The following is a 20,199-nucleotide window of genomic DNA, read 5'->3' on the forward strand; positions in this document are numbered from 1 at the left end:
TATATAGTGGGGGAGAGGAGGGACTTCATACCTCAGCCTTTGGTGCTTCCCTCTCTCCCCGTTACGTCTCTCTCTCTCGTAGTATAGGCGAAGCCCTGCTACTGTGACGCCCTACATCCACCACCACGCCGTCGTGTTGCTGGATCTTCATCAACCTCTCCTTCCCCCTTGCTGGATCAAGAAAGGAGGAGACGTCATCCGTTCCGTACGTGTGTTGAACGCGGAGGCACCGTCCGTTCGGTGCTAAGATCATCGGTGATTTGAATCACGTCGTGTTCGACTACATCATCCCCGTTCTTTGAACGCTTCCGCTCGCGATCTACAAGGTACGTAGATGCATCTAATCACTCGTTGCTAGATGAACTCCTAGATGGATCTTGGTGAAACCATAGGAAATTTTTTGTTTTCTGCTACGTTCCCCAACAGTGGCATCATGAGCTAGGTCTATGCGTAGTTCTCTTGCACGAGTAGAACACAAAGTAGTTGTGGGCGTTGATTTTGTTCAATATGCTTGCTGTTACTAGTCTTATCTTGATTCGGCGGCATCGTGGGATGAAGCGGCCCGGACCGACCTTACACGTACTCTTACGTGAGACAGGTTCCACCGACTGACATGCACTAGTTGCATAAGGTGGCCAGCGGGTGTCTGTCTCTCCTACTTTAGTCGGATCGGATTCGATGAAAAGGGTCCTTATGAAGGGTAAATAGCAATTGGCATATCACGTTGTGGTCTTTGCATAGGTAAGAAACGTTCTTGCTAGAAACCCATAGCAGCCACGTAAAACATGCAAACAACAATTAGAGGACGTCTAACTTGTTTTTGCAGGGTATGCTATGTGATGTGATATGGCCAAAGTTGTGATGAATGATGAATGATCCATATGTGATGTATGAGATGTTCATGCTATTGTAATAGGAATCACAACTTACATGTCGATGAGTATGACGGTGACAGGATGATCATGGAGCCCCAAGATGGAGATCAAAGGAGCTATGTGATATTGGCCATATCATGTCACTATTACTATTTGATTGCATGTGATGTTTATCATGTTTTGCATCTTGTTTACTTAGTACGATGGTAGTAAATAAGACGATCCCTTACAACAATTTCAAGAAGTGTTCTCCCCTAACTGTGCACCGTTGCTACAGTTCGTCGTTTCGAAGCATCACGTGTTAATCGGGTGTGATAGATCCTTACGTTCACATACAACGGGTGTAAGAAGTTTTACACATGCAAAAACACTTAGGGTTAACTTGACGAGCCTAGCATGTGAAGACATGGCCTCGGAAAACAGAGACCGAAAGGTCGAACACGAGTCGTATGGAAGATACGATCAACATGAGGATGTTCACCGGCGATGACTAGTCCGTCTCACGTGTTAATCGGACATGGCCTAGTCGACTCGGATCGTGTAACACTTAGATGACTAGAGGGATGTCTAATCTGAGTGGGAGTTCATTAATAATTTGATTAGATGAACTTAATTATCATGAACTTAGTCTAAAACCTTTACAATATGTCTTGTAGATCAAATGGCCAACGTTGTATTCAATTTCAACGCGTTCCTAGAGAAAACCAAGCTGAAAGACGATGGCAGCAACTATACGGACTGGGTCCGGAACCTGAGGATCATCCTCATAGCTGCCAAGAAAGATTATGTCCTACAAGCACCGCTAGGTGATCCACCCGTCCCACAAAACCAAGACGCTATGAACGCTTGGCAGACACGTACTGATGACTACTCCCTCGTTCAGTGCGGCATGCTTTACAGCTTATAGCTGGGGCTCCAAAAGCGTTTTGAGAGACATGGAGCATATGAGATGTTCGAAGAGCTAAAAATGGTTTTTCAAGCTCATGCCCGGATCGAGAGATATGAAGTCTCCGATAAGTTCTTCAGCTGTAAGATGGAGGAAAATAGTTCTGTCAGTGAGCACATACTCACTATGTCTGGGTTACATAACCGCTTGACTCAGCTGGGAGTTAATCTCCCGGATGACGCGGTCATTGACAGAATCCTCCAGTCGCTTCCACCAAGCTACAAAAGCTTTGTGATGAACTTCAATATGCAGGGGATGGTAAAGACCATTCCTGAAGTATTTGCAATGCTGAAATCAGCAGAGGTAGAAGTCAAGAAGGAACATCAAGTGTTGATGATGAATAAAGCCACTAAGTTCAAAAGGGGCAAGGGTAAAAAGAACTTCAAGAAGGACGGCAAGGAAGTTGCTGCGCCCGGCAAGCAAGCTGTTGGGAAGAAGTCAAAGAATGGACCCAAGCCTGAGACAGAGTGCTTTTATTGCAAAGGGAAGGGTCACTGGAAGCGGAACTGCCCCAAATACTTAGCGGACAAAAAGGCCGGCAACACCAAAGGTATATTTGATATATATGTAATTGATGTGTACCTTACCAGTACTCGTAGTAACTCCTGGGTATTTGATACCGGTGCTGTTGCTCATATTTGTAACTCACCGCAGGAGCTGCGGAATAAACGAAAACTGGAGAAGGACGAGGTGACGATGCGCGTCGGGAATGGTTCCAAGGTCGATGTGATCGCCGTCGGCACGCTACCTCTACATTTACCTACGGGATTAGTGATAAACCTCAATAATTGTTATTTAGTGCCATGTTTGAGCATGAACATTGTATCAGGATCTCGTTTAATACGAGATGGCTACTCATTTAAATCCGAGAATAATGGTTGTTCTATTTATATGAGAGATATGTTTTATGGTCATGCTCCGATAGTCAATGGTTTATTCTTAATGAATCTCGAGCGTATTACTACACATATTCATAGTGTGAATACCAAAAGATGTAAAGTTGATAATGATAGTCCCACATACTTGTGGCACTGCCGCCTTGGTCACATAGGTGTCAAACGCATGAAGAAGCTCCATGCAGATGGACTTTTAGAGTCTCTTGATTATGAATCATTTGACACGTGCGAACCATGCCTCATGGGTAAAATGACCAAGACTCCGTTCTCAGGAACAATGGAGCGAGCAACCAACTTGTTGGAAATCATACATACTGATGTGTGCGGTCCAATGAGTGTTGAGGCTCGCGGTGGCTATCGTTATGTTCTCACCCTCACTGATGACTTAAGTAGATATGGGTATGTCTACTTAATGAAACACAAGTCTGAAACCTTTGAAAAGTTCAAGGAATTTCAGAGTGAAGTTGAGAATCAACGTGACAGGAAAATCAAGTTTCTACGATCAGATCGTGGAGGAGAATACTTGAGTCACGAATTTGGCACACACTTAAGAAAATGTGGAATAGTTTCACAACTCACGCCGCCTGGAACACCTCAGCGTAATGGTGTGTCCGAACGTCATAATCGCACTTTATTAGATATGGTGCGATCTATGATGTCTCTTGCCGATTTACCGCTATCTTTTTGGGGCTATGCTTTAGAGACTGCCGCATTCACTTTAAATAGGGCACCGTCAAAATCCGTTGAGACGACACCGTATGAATTATGGTTTGGGAAGAAACCTAAGCTGTCGTTTCTAAAAGTTTGGGGATGCGATGCTTATGTCAAGAAACTTCAACCTGAAAAGCTCGAACCCAAGTCGAAAAAATGCGTCTTCATAGGATACCCTAAAGAAACTTATGGGTATACCTTCTACCTCAGATTCGAAGGCAAGATCTTTGTTGCCAGGAATGGATCCTTTCTAGAGAAAGAGTTTCTCTCGAAAGAAGTAAGTGGGAGGAAAGTAGAACTTGATGAAGTATTGCCTCTTGAACCGGTAAATGGCGCAACTCAAGAAAATGTTCCTGAGGCACCTGCACCGACTAGAGAGGAAGTTATTAATGATGATCAAGATACTTCTGATCAAGCTCCTACTGAAATTCGAAGGTCCACAAGGACACGTTCCGCACCAGAGTGGTACGGCAACCCTGTCTTGGAAATCATGTTGTTAGACAACAGTGAACCTTCGAACTATGAAGAAGCGATGGCGGGCCCGGATTCCGACAAATGGCTAGAAGCCATGAAATCCGAGATAGGATCCATGTATGAAAACGAAGTATGGACTTTGACTGACTTGCCCGTTGAACGGCGAGCCATAGAAAATAAATGGATCTTTAAGAAGAAGACAGACGCGGATGGTAATGTGACCATCTATAAAGCTCGACTTGTCGCTAAGGGTTATCGACAAGTTCAAGGGGTTGACTACGATGAGACTTTCTCACCGGTAGCGAAGCTGAAGTCCGTCCGAATCATGTTAGCAGTTGCCGCATTCTACGATTATGAAATATGGCAAATGGACGTCAAAACGGCATTCCTTAATGGTTTCCTTAAGGAAGAATTGTATATGATGCAGCCGGAAGGTTTTGTCGATCCTAAGAATGCTGACAAGGTGTGCAAGCTCCAACGCTCGATTTATGGGCTGGTGCAAGCATCTCGGAGTTGGAACATTCGCTTTGATGAGATGATCAAAGCGTTTGGGTTTACGCAGACTTATGGAGAAGCCTGCGTTTACAAGAAAGTGAGTGGGAGCTCTGTAGCATTTCTCATAGTATATGTAGATGACATACTTTTGATGGGAAATGATATAGAACTCTTGGACAGCATCAAGGCCTACTTGAATAAAAGTTTTTCAATGAAGGACCTTGGAGAAGCTGCTTATATATTAGGCATCAAGATCTACAGAGATAGATCAAGACGCCTCATAGGTCTTTCACAAAGCACATACCTTGATAAGATTTTGAAGAAATTCAAAATGGATCAGTCCAAGAAAGGGTTCTTGCCTGTTTTGCAAGGTATGAAATTGAGCTCAGCTCAATGTCCGACCACGGCAGAAGAGATAGAAGAGATGAGTGTCATCCCCTATGCCTCAACCATAGGTTCTATTATGTATGCCATGCTGTGTACCAGACCTGATGTAAACCTTGCCGTAAGTTTGGTAGGAAGGTACCAAAGTAATCCCGGCAAGGAACACTGGACAACGGTCAAGAATATCCTGAAGTACCTGAAAAGGACTAAGGAAATGTTTCTCGTTTATGGAGGTGACGAAGAGCTCGTCGTAAAGGGTTACGTCGACGCTAGCTTCGACACAGATCTGGATGACTCCAAGTCACAAACCGGATACGTGTATATGTTGAATGGTGGAGCAGTGAGCTGGTGCAGCTGCAAACAGAGCGTCGTGGCGGGATCTACATGTGAAGCGGAGTACATGGCAGCCTCGGAGGCAGCACATGAAGCAATATGGGTGAAGGAGTTCATCACCGACCTAGGAGTCATACCAAATGCGTCGGGGCCAATCAAACTCTTTTGTGACAACGCTGGAGCTATTGCACTTGCCAAGGAGCCCAGGTTTCACAAGAAGACAAGGCACATCAAGCGTCGCTTCAACTCCATTCGTGAAAATGTTCAAGATGGAGACATAGAGATTTGTAAAGTACATACGGACCTGAATATAGCAGATCCGTTGACTAAACCTCTCCCTAGGGCAAAACATGATCAACACCAGAATTCCATGGGTGTTTGATTCATCACAATGTAACTAGATTATTGACTCTAGTGCAAGTGGGAGACTGTTGGAAATATGCCCTAGAGGCAATAATAAAAGCATTATTATTATATTTCTTTGTTCATGATAATTGTCTTTATTCATGCTATAACTGTATTATCCGGAAATCGTAATACACGTGTGAATACATAGACCATAATATGTCCCTAGTAAGCCTCTAGTTGACTAGCTCGTTGATCAACAGATAGTCATGATTTCCTGGCTATGGACATTGGATGTCATTGATAACGGGATCACATCATTAGGAGAATGATGTGATGGACAAGACCCAATCCTAAGCATAGTACAAAGATCGTGTAGTTCGTTTGCTAGAGCTTTTCCAATGTCAAGTATCTTTTCCTTTGACCATGAGATCGTGTAACTCCCGGATACCGTAGGAGTGCTTTGGGTGTATCAAACGTCACAACGTAACTGGGTGACTATAAAGGTGCATTACAGGTATCTCCGAAAGTGTCTGTTGGGTTGACACGGATCGAGACTGGGATTTGTCACTCCGGATAACGGAGAGGTATCACTGGGCCCACTCGGTAATGCATCATCATTATGAGCTCAAGGTGACCAAGTGGTTGATCACGGGATCATGCATTACGGTACGAGTAAAGTGACTTGCCGGTAACGAGATTGAACAAGGTATTGGGATACCAACGATCGAGTCTCGGGCAAGTAACATACCGATTGACAAAGGGAATTGTATACGGGGTTGATTAATCCTCGACATCGTGGTTCATCCGATGAGATCATCGTGGAGCATGTGGGAGCCATCATGGGTATCCAGATCCCACTGTTGGTTATTGACCGGAGAGTCGTCTCGGTCATGTCTGCTTGTCTCCCGAACCCGTAGGGTCTACACACTTAAGGTTCGGTGACGCTAGGGTTATGAAGATATGTGTATGCAGTAACCCGAATGTTGTTCGGAGTCCCGGATGAGATCCCGGACGTCACGAGGAGTTTCGGAATGGTCCGGAGGTAAAGAATTATATATAGGAAGTGCTGTTTCGGCCATCGGGACAAGTTTCGGGGTTATCGGTATTGTACCGGGACCACCGGAGGGGTCCCGGGGGCCCACCGGGTGGGGCCACCTATCCCGGGGGGCCACATGGGCTGTAGGGGGTGCGCCTTGGCCTATATGGGCCAAGGGCACCAGCCCCTATAGGCCCATGCGCCTAGGGTTTCCATGGGGGAGGAGTCCCACTAGTGGAAGGCACCCCTGAGTGCCTTGGGGGGGAGGGAAACCTCCCCTGGCCGCCGCACCTAGGAGATTGGATCTCCTAGGCTGCGCACCACCCCCCCTTGGCCCTCCTATATATAGTGGGGGAGAGGAGGGACTTCATACCTCAGCCTTTGGTGCTTCCCTCTCTCCCCGTTACGTCTCTCTCTCTCGTAGTATAGGCGAAGCCCTGCTACTGTGACGCCCTACATCCACCACCACGCCGTCGTGTTGCTGGATCTTCATCAACCTCTCCTTCCCCCTTGCTGGATCAAGAAAGGAGGAGACGTCATCCGTTCCGTACGTGTGTTGAACGCGGAGGCACCGTCCGTTCGGTGCTAAGATCATCGGTGATTTGAATCACGTCGTGTTCGACTACATCATCCCCGTTCTTTGAACGCTTCCGCTCGCGATCTACAAGGTACGTAGATGCATCTAATCACTCGTTGCTAGATGAACTCCTAGATGGATCTTGGTGAAACCGTAGGAAAATTTTTGTTTTCTGCTACGTTCCCCAACACCACTTACACCAACGATGTGTTGCATCTGGGTAAACTTGCTCGATAGCTAGCTCCATGGCTCTTGCTTGGTCTGTGAATATTACATTAATATTGGTCAATATCAGATCCAACTAGTTTTCATTACAAAAATATATATTACCAAATTGACAACTTACTTACCAGTTAGAATGGTAATTGGTTTCTTCCCTCCCATCAACTTGACAAACTCTGAAAAAACCCAGTTAAAGCTCTCTACTTTCTCATCATGCATAAGTACACCAGCGTATATAACACTCTGGAAATGGTTGTTAACCCCAACAAATAGTCCGAATGGCATGTCGTATAGATTTGTCCTGTAGGTAGTATCAAATGTAACAGCATCACCAAAGTAGTGGTACTGTAATTTGCTCTTCCCAATTGTCCATATCAGTGTTCTAACTCTACTCTCACTGTCTACACGAACTGTATAAGTGAATTCAGGGTCACTCTGCTTCAGCTCAGCAAAATAATCCATTGTCTTCTTAACATCTTCATCTTCTTGGTCTCTGCTTAGTTTCGCGCACAAGGTCCTCAGGTATCTTTTGGTGAAAGGAACATTCTCTATGTGACCAAAAGATGTCCCTATTATGCTGTAAACTTTGCTGAGGTTGACATTATTCTGACGCAGTTGAGATACCAGCTCTCTTGTGTATTTGTCTATGTGCCGTTGGGAAGGGAAGTGGAGTTTCTGGGCGCATGTGTGTAACATCTCATGGTTGTGAGAGACTTTGTACTCACATATGTACCAGCCATCATCTTCAGTCCTCAGCAATCTAATCATCGCTGGACACTCTGTTCTGGAAGAGGTAGAGTTCACCTTCTTTGGTTTCCCCTAATGAGAAAGTAAACTAAATTGAATAACCATCCAATATTCTGAAAAGGTGTAAATGAACAGGGATTATAGAGTTTGTTTGCTTACCCCGCAGTTGCAAAGCAGCTCTTGCATGCTTTTAGCACCTTTGACATTTGTACGACTCTTCCCATACCTGATTCCGAAACCGCATTCCCATGAATACAGGTTGTAGTAGTCATAGGCCTCTCCTAGCGAATCAAATGTCAACCCCATAGAAGGCACTACGACTTCATCTCCTTTCCTCTCAGCGAATCCTCTAAATGCTAATTCCAGTGCACTAATCCTTTCTGCACTAGCGGCTCGTTCGTCAGGCATTGCGCCGTGTCTGTGACTGTAGTTGAAAAAAAAGACCAGTGTCAATCCCATACAAATACGATTAACGGTACATACAAATTAGGAGAACACATTAAATTTCTATGTTGATGGTATGTCCATAGAATCAACAATTTTTTCAAGAATTCGAACCTTCTGTGCGTGTGCATCAAGCTCATAAATCGAGTTCATGAAGGAAATTGTACAGATATAACATACCGTCGAACCCAGCCGCTCTTTTCCCTTTCGACATCAATCACATTTGGAGTCCTTGATTTCGATCCAGGATCTCCATCTACTACTGTTGAGACGTGCTGCTCTGTGCTGCCATTAGAAGAATCTAGCTCGTCTGCTTCAGCTACCGTCGACAGTGGCCGCGCCTCTTTGACGGACATCTGAGCTATCCCCGCGGCGTACTAGTCGGCTCTTTTTTCTTCTGTCGATCTTGAAGGGGAGAGTAGCAAAAGGAAAATAAACACATACTCATTTAATACAGCAGTTCTGCTTACCAATCTGTTCTAAAACTAAAGAACTTACATGGATTTGATGGCGGTGGGTTCGTGGTCAAGCGGATCTGCCGGACTGCTCATCTTCTCGCGCCGAAGAACTCAAGAAAAAGATTACTGCTAAACAGCACACGAACAGAAGCTATACCAAACTGAAATCAACTACTTCTGTGGCAAAATTTTATGACTGGAAATCACCACAAAGAGCCGAGAGGAGAGCTGGTTTTCAGATCTGGCTACAGAGTCCTTGCGATGAAGCAGAAAACTCCACAGGTAGGCGATGGTTGAGTACATTAATTAGGTAGGGACAACTTTCTATATGATGGTGGCCAGGACAGGAAACAATAAATGAGCAAAAACAGGTATAGACTGTTCCTTCCTACAACGCGTGCGCCGTATTAACAGGCTATAATCATTTAAAGACAAAAGGCACAGATCCCAAGGTTGCATGCGTGCGGCAGCGATTCCGTAGGTGGTCATCGCCGAGTGTTCCTAATCCACCTCCATGTGAACGACAGCTAGTGTGAGGTTCCTTGTCGAAACACATTGATATTTTTAGCAAGACCGGAAGGACCATTGACTCGACGGGATTTTTGTAGTTTTACCTTGAGTTTTACACAAGAGCGTGACGAGCATCCCGAGGTCAAGTCATGCTTTTATGGCGTACTGAGGGTTCCTCGGTCTTTGAAAAGAAAAACCCATTACGTCTGGTTGACGGAGCCACGGAGGGAGTATACAAGTAGAAAACTTTTTTTTGCGGGGAAATACAAGTAGAAAACTACGCACTGCTACTCCCTAAAAGTACTCCCGTCCCCAAAAATACGAGCACTGGCTTTTAGTTGCTCGAGGTCAAGTCATGCATTTTACGGTAGGTCCCCATCATTTTTCTAATTTTTTGCGGGGGGATTTGCTTTACTATACTAGTACTTCCTTCTTTTCGGTTTATAGGGCTTATCTTAAAATTTTAGTTTTTCTATTTTATAAAGCTCAATTTGGTTATTTCCCATCATATGTTTAGTCTTTAAGGTGCATTAAATCATTGCATGCAAGTATTAAGAGAAAACTGACCAATACATGCACTTTATGCATGCATGCATTGCAATTAATGCATTCGTAAACATAATTTTTTGAGGAAAACAAAAGCATTAATTGGGTGCTTTTGCAAACTATAAAAAATATTTCACCACTCATCATCTACCTTGGTTGGTGAGATTTTTGAATTGAGCCTTATAAACCGGAAAGGAGGAAGTAGTATAGTGCGTTTCTGTGAGAGGGGTTGTTTACGACTACGTTTTGCTGTTGAGGAATATACTCCAGCGCCTGATTACGCATTATTGTATTCTCGACTTGATAGAAAGTACTTTGCCAAAGTCACTGAACCATCTCTCCGCTTCTTTTTACTTCGTATATAAGATTTGGTCAAAGTTAAACTTTGTTAACTTTGATTAAGTTTATAGAAAAGATATATCGAGATTCAAAACATGAAATCAATATTGTTAGATGCATCATGAAATTAATTTTCATACCATATAGCTTTAGTATTGTAGATGTTGATATTTTTTTTTATAAAGTTGGTCAAGCTTTACAAAGCTTGACTTTGACCAAGTCTTATATGCAGACTAAAAAGAAACGAAGGGAATATATTTTCTTTTTTGGCAGGAGGTGGGGATCAGGTGAGCAAGCAAAGGAAGAGAGTGGAGAGGTGGGTGGGGCAATTTGGTGGTGGGGCCGGCTTGTTAGGACCGATGTGATGGCATGTTCGAACAATCCCAATTCTCCTCGTATATGAGCTTGGGTTTGGGGTGGTCGGACACTTTGGAAAAATATGGCCAGCCGTTGCATTTCTTGAAGAAGTTCGTTGGCATACAAAAACCAAAATGACCCTTCGATCAAATTGTCCATGCCGGTGGCAAAAAGAGAATGGGGCAAGGCAACGGTGAAAGAAAAGGACGGGGCAGCAGGTCGGGGAGGGGGGGGGGGGGGGGGTGGAGAAAGGGCAAGAGGTAGTGGATCAACCCGTTTTTTTACATTGTAACACTCTTAACAACGTGCAAACAAACTTGTGGCAAAAGACCAACTCCCCTTGAAAAAGGCCGCATTGCATTTTTGACTAGACGCGAAGCATTTCTTTCTCTTCCTCGTGGCGGCTAGGGCAAACTTATCCCTTTCGTGCTACATCAGTGAGCCAGTGAATTCGTCTTTCTTCGGCCTGCCGCTTCGACGGTTGGTGATGAGAAGGGAAACTCGCGTGTAGACGGATATCATCGCTAGTCTTCTAGACATCGATCCCGCGGGTTCTTCTATATGAAAGAAATTGATGAAGCCCTGGTTTAGCCATTTTTAGAAAAATCGTTACAGAGCCCTGGTTGAGCCCTTTGTCCCTCCTCCAAGAAGAGGTGACTAGGGTTTTTGCCTTCCGTCGGCAGCGCCGGATCCGCTCGGATCCGGTCTTTGTTCATCTTTGTTCATGTGTATTCAGGTTGGATTCTTTCGATCTAAAATTCTCTTCATCAGCGACGATTGCTGTTCTGGGGCGTTGGTCCTATGAGACTATAACACCCTCGATGCGGCTATATCTCCCACGTGTCGGAGCTTGACTTAGAGGCATAACCGCATTGAAGGCAATGTCGCAAGAGGGGTAATCTTTACACATCCCATGTACTGAATAAGAAAGAGGTACAGAATTGGCTTACAATCGCCACTTTACACAATACATGAATAAAGCATTACAATCAAGGTTCGACTACGGAACCAAAATAAAAAGACTACCCCTAATGCTACAGATCACCGATCGCCCCGACTGGGCTCCACTACTGATCAACTAAAACGGCACAATACAATGAATGAGATCTTCATCGAGCTCCTCCTTGAGCTCGATTGCGTCACCTGCACGGTTTCATCGGCACCTGCAAACTGGTTTTGGAAGTAATCTGTGAGTCATGGGGACTCAGCAATCTCACACCCTCGCGATCAAGACTATTTAAGCTTATGGGTAGAGAAAAAGGTATGAGGTGGAGCTGCAGCGAGCACTAGCATATATGATGGCTAACTTACGCAAATGAGAGCGAGAAGAGGAGGCAAAGCAAGGTCGTGAACTAGAAGTGATCAAGAAGTGATCCTGAAACAACCTACGTTCAAGCATAACTCCAACACCGTGTTCACTTCCCGGACTCCGCCGAGAAGAGACCATCACGGTTACACACGCGGTTGATGCATTTTAATTAAGTTAAGTTTCAGGTTTCTACAACCGGACATTAACAAATTCCCATCTGCCCATAACCGCGGGCATGGCTTTCGAAAGTTTAAATCCCTGCAGGGGTGTCCCAACTTAGCCCATCACAAACTCTCACGGTCAACGAAGGATATTCCTTCTCCCAGGAAGACCCGATCAGGCTCGGAATCCCGGTTACAAGACATTTCGACAATGGTAAAACAAGACCAGCAAAGCCACCCGAATGTGCCGACAAATCCCGATAGGAGCTGCACATATCTCGTTCTCAGGGCACACCGGATTGTCCAAGGTTTCGGTAGGCCAGCCCAGAGTTGCCCCTGGTGGCCACCGGCAGCTGACAGGTTGGGCCAACACTCAGAGGAGCACTGGCCCAGGGGTTTAAATAAAGATGACCCTTGAGTCTGCAGAACCCAAGAAAAAGAAAAGGCTAGGTGGCAAATGGTAAAACCAATGTTGGGCCTTGCTGGAGGAGTTTTATTCAAGGCGAACCGTCAAGGGGTTCCCATTATAACCCAACCGTGTAAGGAACGCAAAATCCGGGAACATAACACCGATATGACGGAAACTAGGGCGGCAAGAGTGGAACAAAACACCAGGCATAAGGCCGAGCCTTCCACCCTTTACCAAGTATATAGATGCATTAATATAAATAAGAGATATTGTGATATCCCAACAAAAATCATGTTCCAACAAGGAACAAGCTCCAATCTTCACCTGCAACTAGCAACGCTATAAGAGGGGCTGAGCAAAGCGGTAACATAGCCAAACAATGATTTGCTAGGACAAGGTGGGTTAGAGGCTTGTCTTAGCAATATGGGAGGCATGATATAGCAAGTGGTAGGTATCGCAGCGTAGGCATAGCAAAAGAGCGAGCAACTAGCAAGCAAAGATAGAAGTGATTTCGAGGGTATGGTCATCTTGCCTGAGATCCCGCAAGGAAGAAGAACGAGTCCATGAAGAAGACAAACAGACATAGCCAACGGATCCTCACAAACGCAACGTTACCGGATTACCGAGAAGAAGTACACCGGAAAGAAAGCAAACAACATAGTAAACAAACATCACATAATCATGGCACGATGCGCAAACAAGTATGATGCATGTCCGGTTTAATGAGGCATGGCATGGCAAAGTGCACAAACAACCGTACAAATTAAGTGGAGCTCAATATGCAACTCCGTTGCATATTGACGAAACACCACATTCAAGTTATTTAGTTCGATCTCGACCCAACAATATTAAATGTTGTTAAACATGGCAAGAGGGTGAAGCAAAGTAAAACTACCTATCTAGTCAAGTTTAAATGAGGCCGGAAGCAACGAACAACAATTCCGGTAAATCCCCATATGCATATTTTGGTTATGGTACTGTTCTGCCCTAAACACAATTTTAGAGTTGTTAAACAGGCAAAGTAAATCCACCATGTTAAGCTAGGCATTTTTTCCACCCCATTTACATATAAAGTTTGTTAAATTTGGAGCTACGGTTATTTAGTTATGAATTAAATCATTTTAACATGGCAATAGGCAAATTATATGCAAACAACATTTTAAACATTTGAAACATGGATGAAAAGGCATATTATGAAACTAGATGAAAAACTAAGCATATTTCATATACAAAGTTTTTACATGTGATGCTTAGTTTGTGAGATATTAAATGAACAAACATGAGGGTCTTTTCTGTAAAACTGGCGTTCTCTGGAATAATAGACAAAATCGTCCAGAGGAAAAAAAACACTATTGGGCTGAAACTGATCACGGGCCCAACAGGAAACAGGCGCGGGGGGGAGGTAACTTACCCTGGGCCAAGGCCCAGGTCCATGGAGTCAGCTGGGCCGCGGGGCTTGTGGCTGGGCCTGATCGGGAGGCCAGCAGGCGACCCACGCGCGAGACGGGCGCAGTCAACGCGCGGTCGAGCGCTGTAGCGCGCTGCTCGACCTGAAGCAGGGGATGCAGGGGATGCAGGGTGGCGAGGGGCTCCGGCAAGACGACGGTGGGACGTTAGAAGCAACAGAAGAGGTCGGGGATGGGGAATCCATGGCGGAGGCGACGAGATCCGGCGGTCCCCGGCCGGATCTGACGCGAAACTGCGGCGGCGGTGGACTCTGGCAGGACTCCGGTGATGCGAGAAGACAAGGGAGGCCGGAGCTTGCCAAGTCCGACAGCGGGGCGATGAATGGGCGGCGACCAAGCTGGTGAGGCCCGCTCCGGCGACGCTGAAGATTCGCGGCGGCGGTGCTGGGACTCCGGCGAGGAGGAACCGGGCGGAGGCAAAGGGAGCAGGTGCGCGACGTAGAAGAAGACCGTCGCCGTAGCCGCGAGTCACAGGGAGGCCTGGCTCCGGCGGGCAGGTGATGGTGACGAGGTGCAGCAGCGCCGCTCGCATACCTCCTCATGGTCGCGGGGTCCTGCGGGAGTTGAGGCTTGCTGCAGGTTCAGTTGCTGGCGACGACGACGCCATGGAGGGAGGAGCAAGCGGGAGGAGCTTGACGATGGTGTGCTCCTCTCCTCTGGATCGAGGGAACCAGGGGCACGGGGACGAGGGGCTCCGCAGGCAGGAGTTGCGGCTGCTGGTGATCTTTTTGGTGGCGCGGAAAACATGGAAGGCGGTCGGAGGCTCTGGTTGGAGGGGGTGGATCGGGATGGATGGTGGTTGGCTCGGTGAGGAAGCCCAGGAGGAGACCAGGTGGGCTGGCGGCGGCGGGCGGAATGGACGGATGGGACATCCTACGATTAGGGTTAGGCTCATATATAGGTAGGGGAATAGGTTAGGATCTACCGAGTTCCTCCGATCGAAATTAGACGGACGAGAAAAAATATGTTAGGAAGTCCAATTAACAAAACAGAGACGTTTTGTAGATGTTTGAGGATGATCCGGACCCAACGGTGACGACTCCCCGGGTCGGGTTCGGGACAACTTCCGGACGCGCGCGAGGGGTTCGATGCATTGTGTGGAGAGTGAGGGAGTCCTGGATTAGGGGGTGTCCGGATGGCCGGACTATACCTTCGGCCGGACTCCTAGACTATGAAGATACAAGATTGAAGACTTCGTCCCATGTCCGGAAGGGACTTTCCTTGGCGTGGAAGGCAAGCTTGGCGATACGGATATGTAGATCTCCTACCATTGTAACCGACTCTGTGTAACCCTAGCCCTCTCCGGTGTCTATATAAACCGGAGAGTTTTAGTCCGTAGGACGAACAACAATCATACCATAGGCTAGCTTCTAGGGTTTAGCCTCTCTGATCTCGTGGTAGATCTACTCTTGTACTACCCATATCATCAATATTAATCAAGCAGGACGTAGGGTTTTATCTCCATCAAGAGGGCCCGAACCTGGGTAAAACATCGTGTCCCCTGCCTCCTGTTACCATCCGACCTAGATGCACAGTTCGGGACCCCCTACCGAGATCCGCCGGTTTTGACACCGACATTGGTGCTTTCATTGAGAGTTCCTCTGTTTCATCACTTTTAGGCCCGATGGCTTCCCCAATCATCAACAGCGATGCGATCGAGGGTGAGACTTTTCTCCCCGGACAGATCTTCGTATTCGGCGGCTTTGCACTGCGGGCCAATTCGCTTGGCCATCTGGAGCAGATCGAAAGCTACGCCCTGGCCATCAGGTCAGATTTGGAAGTTTGAACTACACGGCCGACATCCGCGGAGACTCGATCTTCGACGGATTCAAGCCACAGCCGAGCGCGCCACACTGTCACGATGGGCATGATTTAGCTCTGCCGCCGAGCAGTGCCCTGGAGGCCGCACCTATGTCCGCTCCGACCCCTAGCTCGGAGCCGATCACGCCAATTGAGGATAGGTGGTTAGACACCGCCTCGGGGGCTGCAATCTCTACGGCGATCGAGCCGAACACCAGCCCTATTCTCTGCAAAGCCCATGACTCCAAGGAGCCGGACTCCTCTCCAGACTCCGAGCCCTCCACGCCCCGACCGATCGAACCCGATTGGGCGCCGATCATGGAGTTCATCGCTGCGGACATCTTTCAGCACTCGCCCTTTGGCGATATTCTGAATTCACTAAAGTCTCTCTCTTTATCAGGAGAGCCCTGGCCAGACTATGGTCAACAAGGTTGGGATGCGGATGATGAAGAAATTCAAAGCCCACCCACCACCCACTTTGTAGCCACTGTCGATAATTTAAACGACGTGCTCGACTTCGACTCCGAAGACATCGATGGTATGGACGACGATGTAGGAGATGGACACGAACCAACGCCTATAAGGCACTGGACAACCACCTCATCTCATGATGTATACATGGTGGACACACCCAAAGGAAGTGACGACGAGGAACACAGGGATGCAACAAGGGATCGTTCACTCGAAAAGCAATCAAAGCGGCGACGTAAGCGCCGCTCCAAGCCCCGCCTCGTCAGAGACAGCAGTCATACAGACCTAGCCATAGAGCAGGAGGAGCCGGCGGATGACGAACATGCCTTCGAGCAAGCGTCCGAACAGGGAAACTTGGATCAACAAACCGAACACCCCGTCCCCGGCGAAAACAACAGTCCGGACAACCTTACGCCGGATAAACTCATGGAGCAGAAGAGCCTCCACAAAAGGCTCGTCGCCACTGCGCATAGCCTGAAAAAGCAGAAGCGGAAGCTCAAAACTGCGGAAGATGCACTCAGAATCAGATGGAGCAAAGTACGCAACACCGCAGACAAATATGCCGGCAGTCGCCACACAAAAAGCTATCCAAAGCGAAAGCTACTGCCTAAATTTGACGAGGAGGCCTTAGAACCCCCGCAGTCAAAAAATAGAAAAGCCATCCGGTCGGATGGACGACCGCATGGCCAGCATGGAGCGGCAAGCGGCGCCGCACACAAGCCGGCACGCGATCCACCAAAGGATCCGCATCAAAAAGACGGCCCAGCCAGATCTATATACGGGCCAAGAAAGCAAGCTCTAGTAAGCAATGCAACACAACAAATATCCGAACATCACGGCACACCCAAATACAGGGGCGCCGCACACCCCCTATGTTTCACCGATGAGGTGCTGAACCATGAATTTCCAGCGGGATTCAAGCCCGTAAACATAGAGGCGTACGACGGAACAACAGACCCTGGGGTCTGGATCGAGGATTATATCCTCCACATACATATGGCCAAAGGAGATGACCTCCATGCCATAAAATACTTACCCCTCAAGCTTAAAGGGCCAGCCCGGCATTGGCTCAAAAGCCTTCCCGAAAACACCATTGGAAGTTGGGAAGAGCTTGAGGATGCTTTCCGGGCAAATTTTCAAGGGACCTATGTCTGCCCTCCGGATGCAGACGATCTCAGTCACATAACTCAACAGCTCGGAGAGTTAGCCCGGAAATTCTGGAACAGATTTCTTACTAAAAAGGATCAGATAGTCGACTGTCCGGACGCCGAAGCCCTAGCAGCTTTTAAGCACAACATTCGAGACGAATGGCTCGCCAGACACCTCGGCCAAGAAAAGCCAAGAACAATGGCCGCATTGACAAGCCTCATGACCCGCTTTTGCGCAGGAGAGGACAGCTGGTTGGCAAGATGCAGCACCAGCGACCCAAGTACATCCGAAGTTAGGGATGGAAACGGAAAACCCCGACGCAGCAAGGACCAGCGCCGAAATAAGGGAAACAGCCCAAAGAGCACGGCGGTCAACGCCGGATTCAAAAGCTCGCGGCAGAATCAGAGAAAGCCGCCCCTCAAGGATAACAGGGACGAGCTAAACAACTTAAACAAAATCTTGGACAAGATATGTCAAATACACAGTACTCCCGGGAAGCCTGCGAACCATACCCAGAGAGATTGTTGGGTTTTCAAGCAAGCCGGCAAGCTCAACGCCGAACACAAGGGGCTCGACACACCAAGTGAGGACGACGACGAACCCCACAAGCAGAGCACCAGGAAACAAAAGGATTTCCCACAAGAAGTCAAAACAGTAAACTTACTTCACGTGACGAACAGAACGGCGCCACAAGAGATACGCGCCATAAGGCCTATCCCAGAGGAGTCTCGCCAATGGTTGTTAAAACCAATCGTCTTCAACCATCAGGATTACTCTAGAAGTATCCGGAACGCAGGCTGGACTGCCTTAGTATTAGATCCAATAATCGGCGGACTCCATTTTACAAATGTCATGATGGACGGCGGCAGTGGTCTAAACCTGTTATACCAGGACACAATCCGCAACATGGGGATAGACCCAACAAAAATTCGCCATAGCAAAACCTCCTTTCAAGGGGTAACGCCAGGCCCGGATGCCCGCTGCATGGGTTCTCTCCGTCTAGAAGTTATGTTCGGCTCCCCCGATAACTTCCGTTGCGAACAACTAACTTTCCACATCGCCCCATTCTCAAGTAGCTATCAAGCACTGCTGGGACGCGAAGCTTTCGCCCGCTTTAACGCAATACCGCATTATGCATCTCTTACGCTTAAGATGCCCGGTCCATGAGGCATCATCTCATTAAAGGGAAAACATTGAGTGTTCCTCCCCGCGCGGAAAATAGTGCGGCTGCCTTGACAGCCCCACAATAAAGCAGCTTCACCAGCCAAAGCATCTAAACAGGTCGTCAAGACCACGGACACGGCTAGACGAGTCCGGCATAAACATACAATTGATAAAGGCTTAATAGCCGTATACCCCTGTACTAGGGGCTCCGCGCATATAAAACAAGAGACAATAAAGCTCAATTTTACCCATTTCGATTCATACTTTGTTTATTTAGTATAACTCATGTTCGGCACGATCTTTCTTTAACTAAGTTCCTCTCTTTTACAGATGAACACCGTGCTACGCCCGTGCAGGATACGGCACAACGGAGACACAGGCGCAGACGTGCAGCAGGGACCCGTTCCAAGGATTCTTTTCCGATTAAGACCCTGCGTAAACCTTTTTTACTGTCTCTTGTTGATACACATCCCCTGGTTTCTTGGTATAACCAAGGAGGAGGCTGGCGTTTTGGCATGTGGCCACGTCAGAGTTTTGTGCGTACCTGGACACTAGGGGCTTATTACTAAGGGCGTTATCCCGCCCGCCCTCATAAAGACCGAATACCTTAGGGAGTGTTCGGCGTCGCGAGTTTGGCCTTATATGCATCAGCTCCGAATCATGTCTTTGGTCAAATTTTGGGTTTGCCCGGCTCCTGTATTTTGCTGCCTTACATTCCGCTCTATCGGCTAAGGCGGCACCAGGAGAACTACTGCGATTGTGCCCCGGTTCGGCCAGGCGAGCACCTCAGTAGAGAAAGCCGAAAACTGACTGTCATGATATAGCGTGAGACTGGTCAACCACTCGATGACATACCGGAATCTTTAGGATTCCTCCGCATTAACGAAGGGCCGTTTCCCGGCCAGGCACATACGCGCCCCGAGTTCGGGCGAGCGCAGGCGCCACTAGGGGCTATATAAGTAGCCTCAATGTCAAACTCCTATGGCTAAGTGAAAGTGATAAAGCATCATAGTCCGATTGCCTAGTTCGCTGCGCTATCACCTCCTTTGTAGGACCAAGACGTTGGATCAAGTGTGAAAATGCGCCTTCTGCGAACACCCCCGCATTATGTGCGTGGGGGCTGAAGCCGACGACTGCCATCTTTCAGATTATATATAAATATATGTTAAACGGCCGCACAGGAGGTATCATAATACTTGCAGGCACAAGTATAAAAAGCTTCTACAATTTATCAAAATATTGTTTTACAATAATACATGCTATTCGAATATAGTATCCTTCGAGCACTGTATCTCTATTAAACGAGCGCCTTGCAGAACTTCCTGAAAATAGCGCTCGGCAGGTACTCGGCTTCCATCCGAGTCTGGGGATGCAACAGCGGTGGCTTCCATTTCCGCCCAGTATGTCTTGACACGGGCAAGAGCCATCCGCGCACCCTCTATGCATGCTGACCTCTTCATCGCATTGATATGCGGCGCCGCACCAAGGAACTGCTGCACCAAGTTGAAATAACTTTTCGGCTCTGGTCTCTCTGGCCACAGATGACTCATGACATACTTCATGGCGAGTCCG

The 20,199-nt window shown here is 47.4% G+C and overlaps 1 protein-coding gene across 1 annotated transcript; it reads right to left on the reverse strand.

Annotated features, from left to right (window-relative positions):
* Positions 1-7,271: 7,271 nt before the first annotated feature.
* Positions 7,272-9,285, reverse strand: LOC147988616 (protein FAR1-RELATED SEQUENCE 11-like). Its single transcript, XM_087543927.1, has 4 exons — positions 8,987-9,285; positions 8,669-8,893; positions 8,204-8,468; positions 7,272-8,116 (listed from the first exon to the last, which is right to left on the reverse strand). The coding sequence occupies exons 2-4, from the start codon at positions 8,842-8,844 to the stop codon at positions 7,418-7,420; spliced, it is 1,140 nt and encodes a 379-aa protein (XP_087400053.1). The 5' UTR covers positions 8,845-8,893; positions 8,987-9,285; the 3' UTR covers positions 7,272-7,417.
* Positions 9,286-20,199: the final 10,914 nt, after the last annotated feature.

The sequence above is a fragment of the Triticum urartu genome, chromosome 1A, assembly GCF_056163025.1.
Source record: "Triticum urartu cultivar PI428250 chromosome 1A, HENAU_Tu73, whole genome shotgun sequence".
NCBI classification, from domain to species: Eukaryota; Viridiplantae; Streptophyta; class Magnoliopsida; order Poales; family Poaceae; genus Triticum; species Triticum urartu.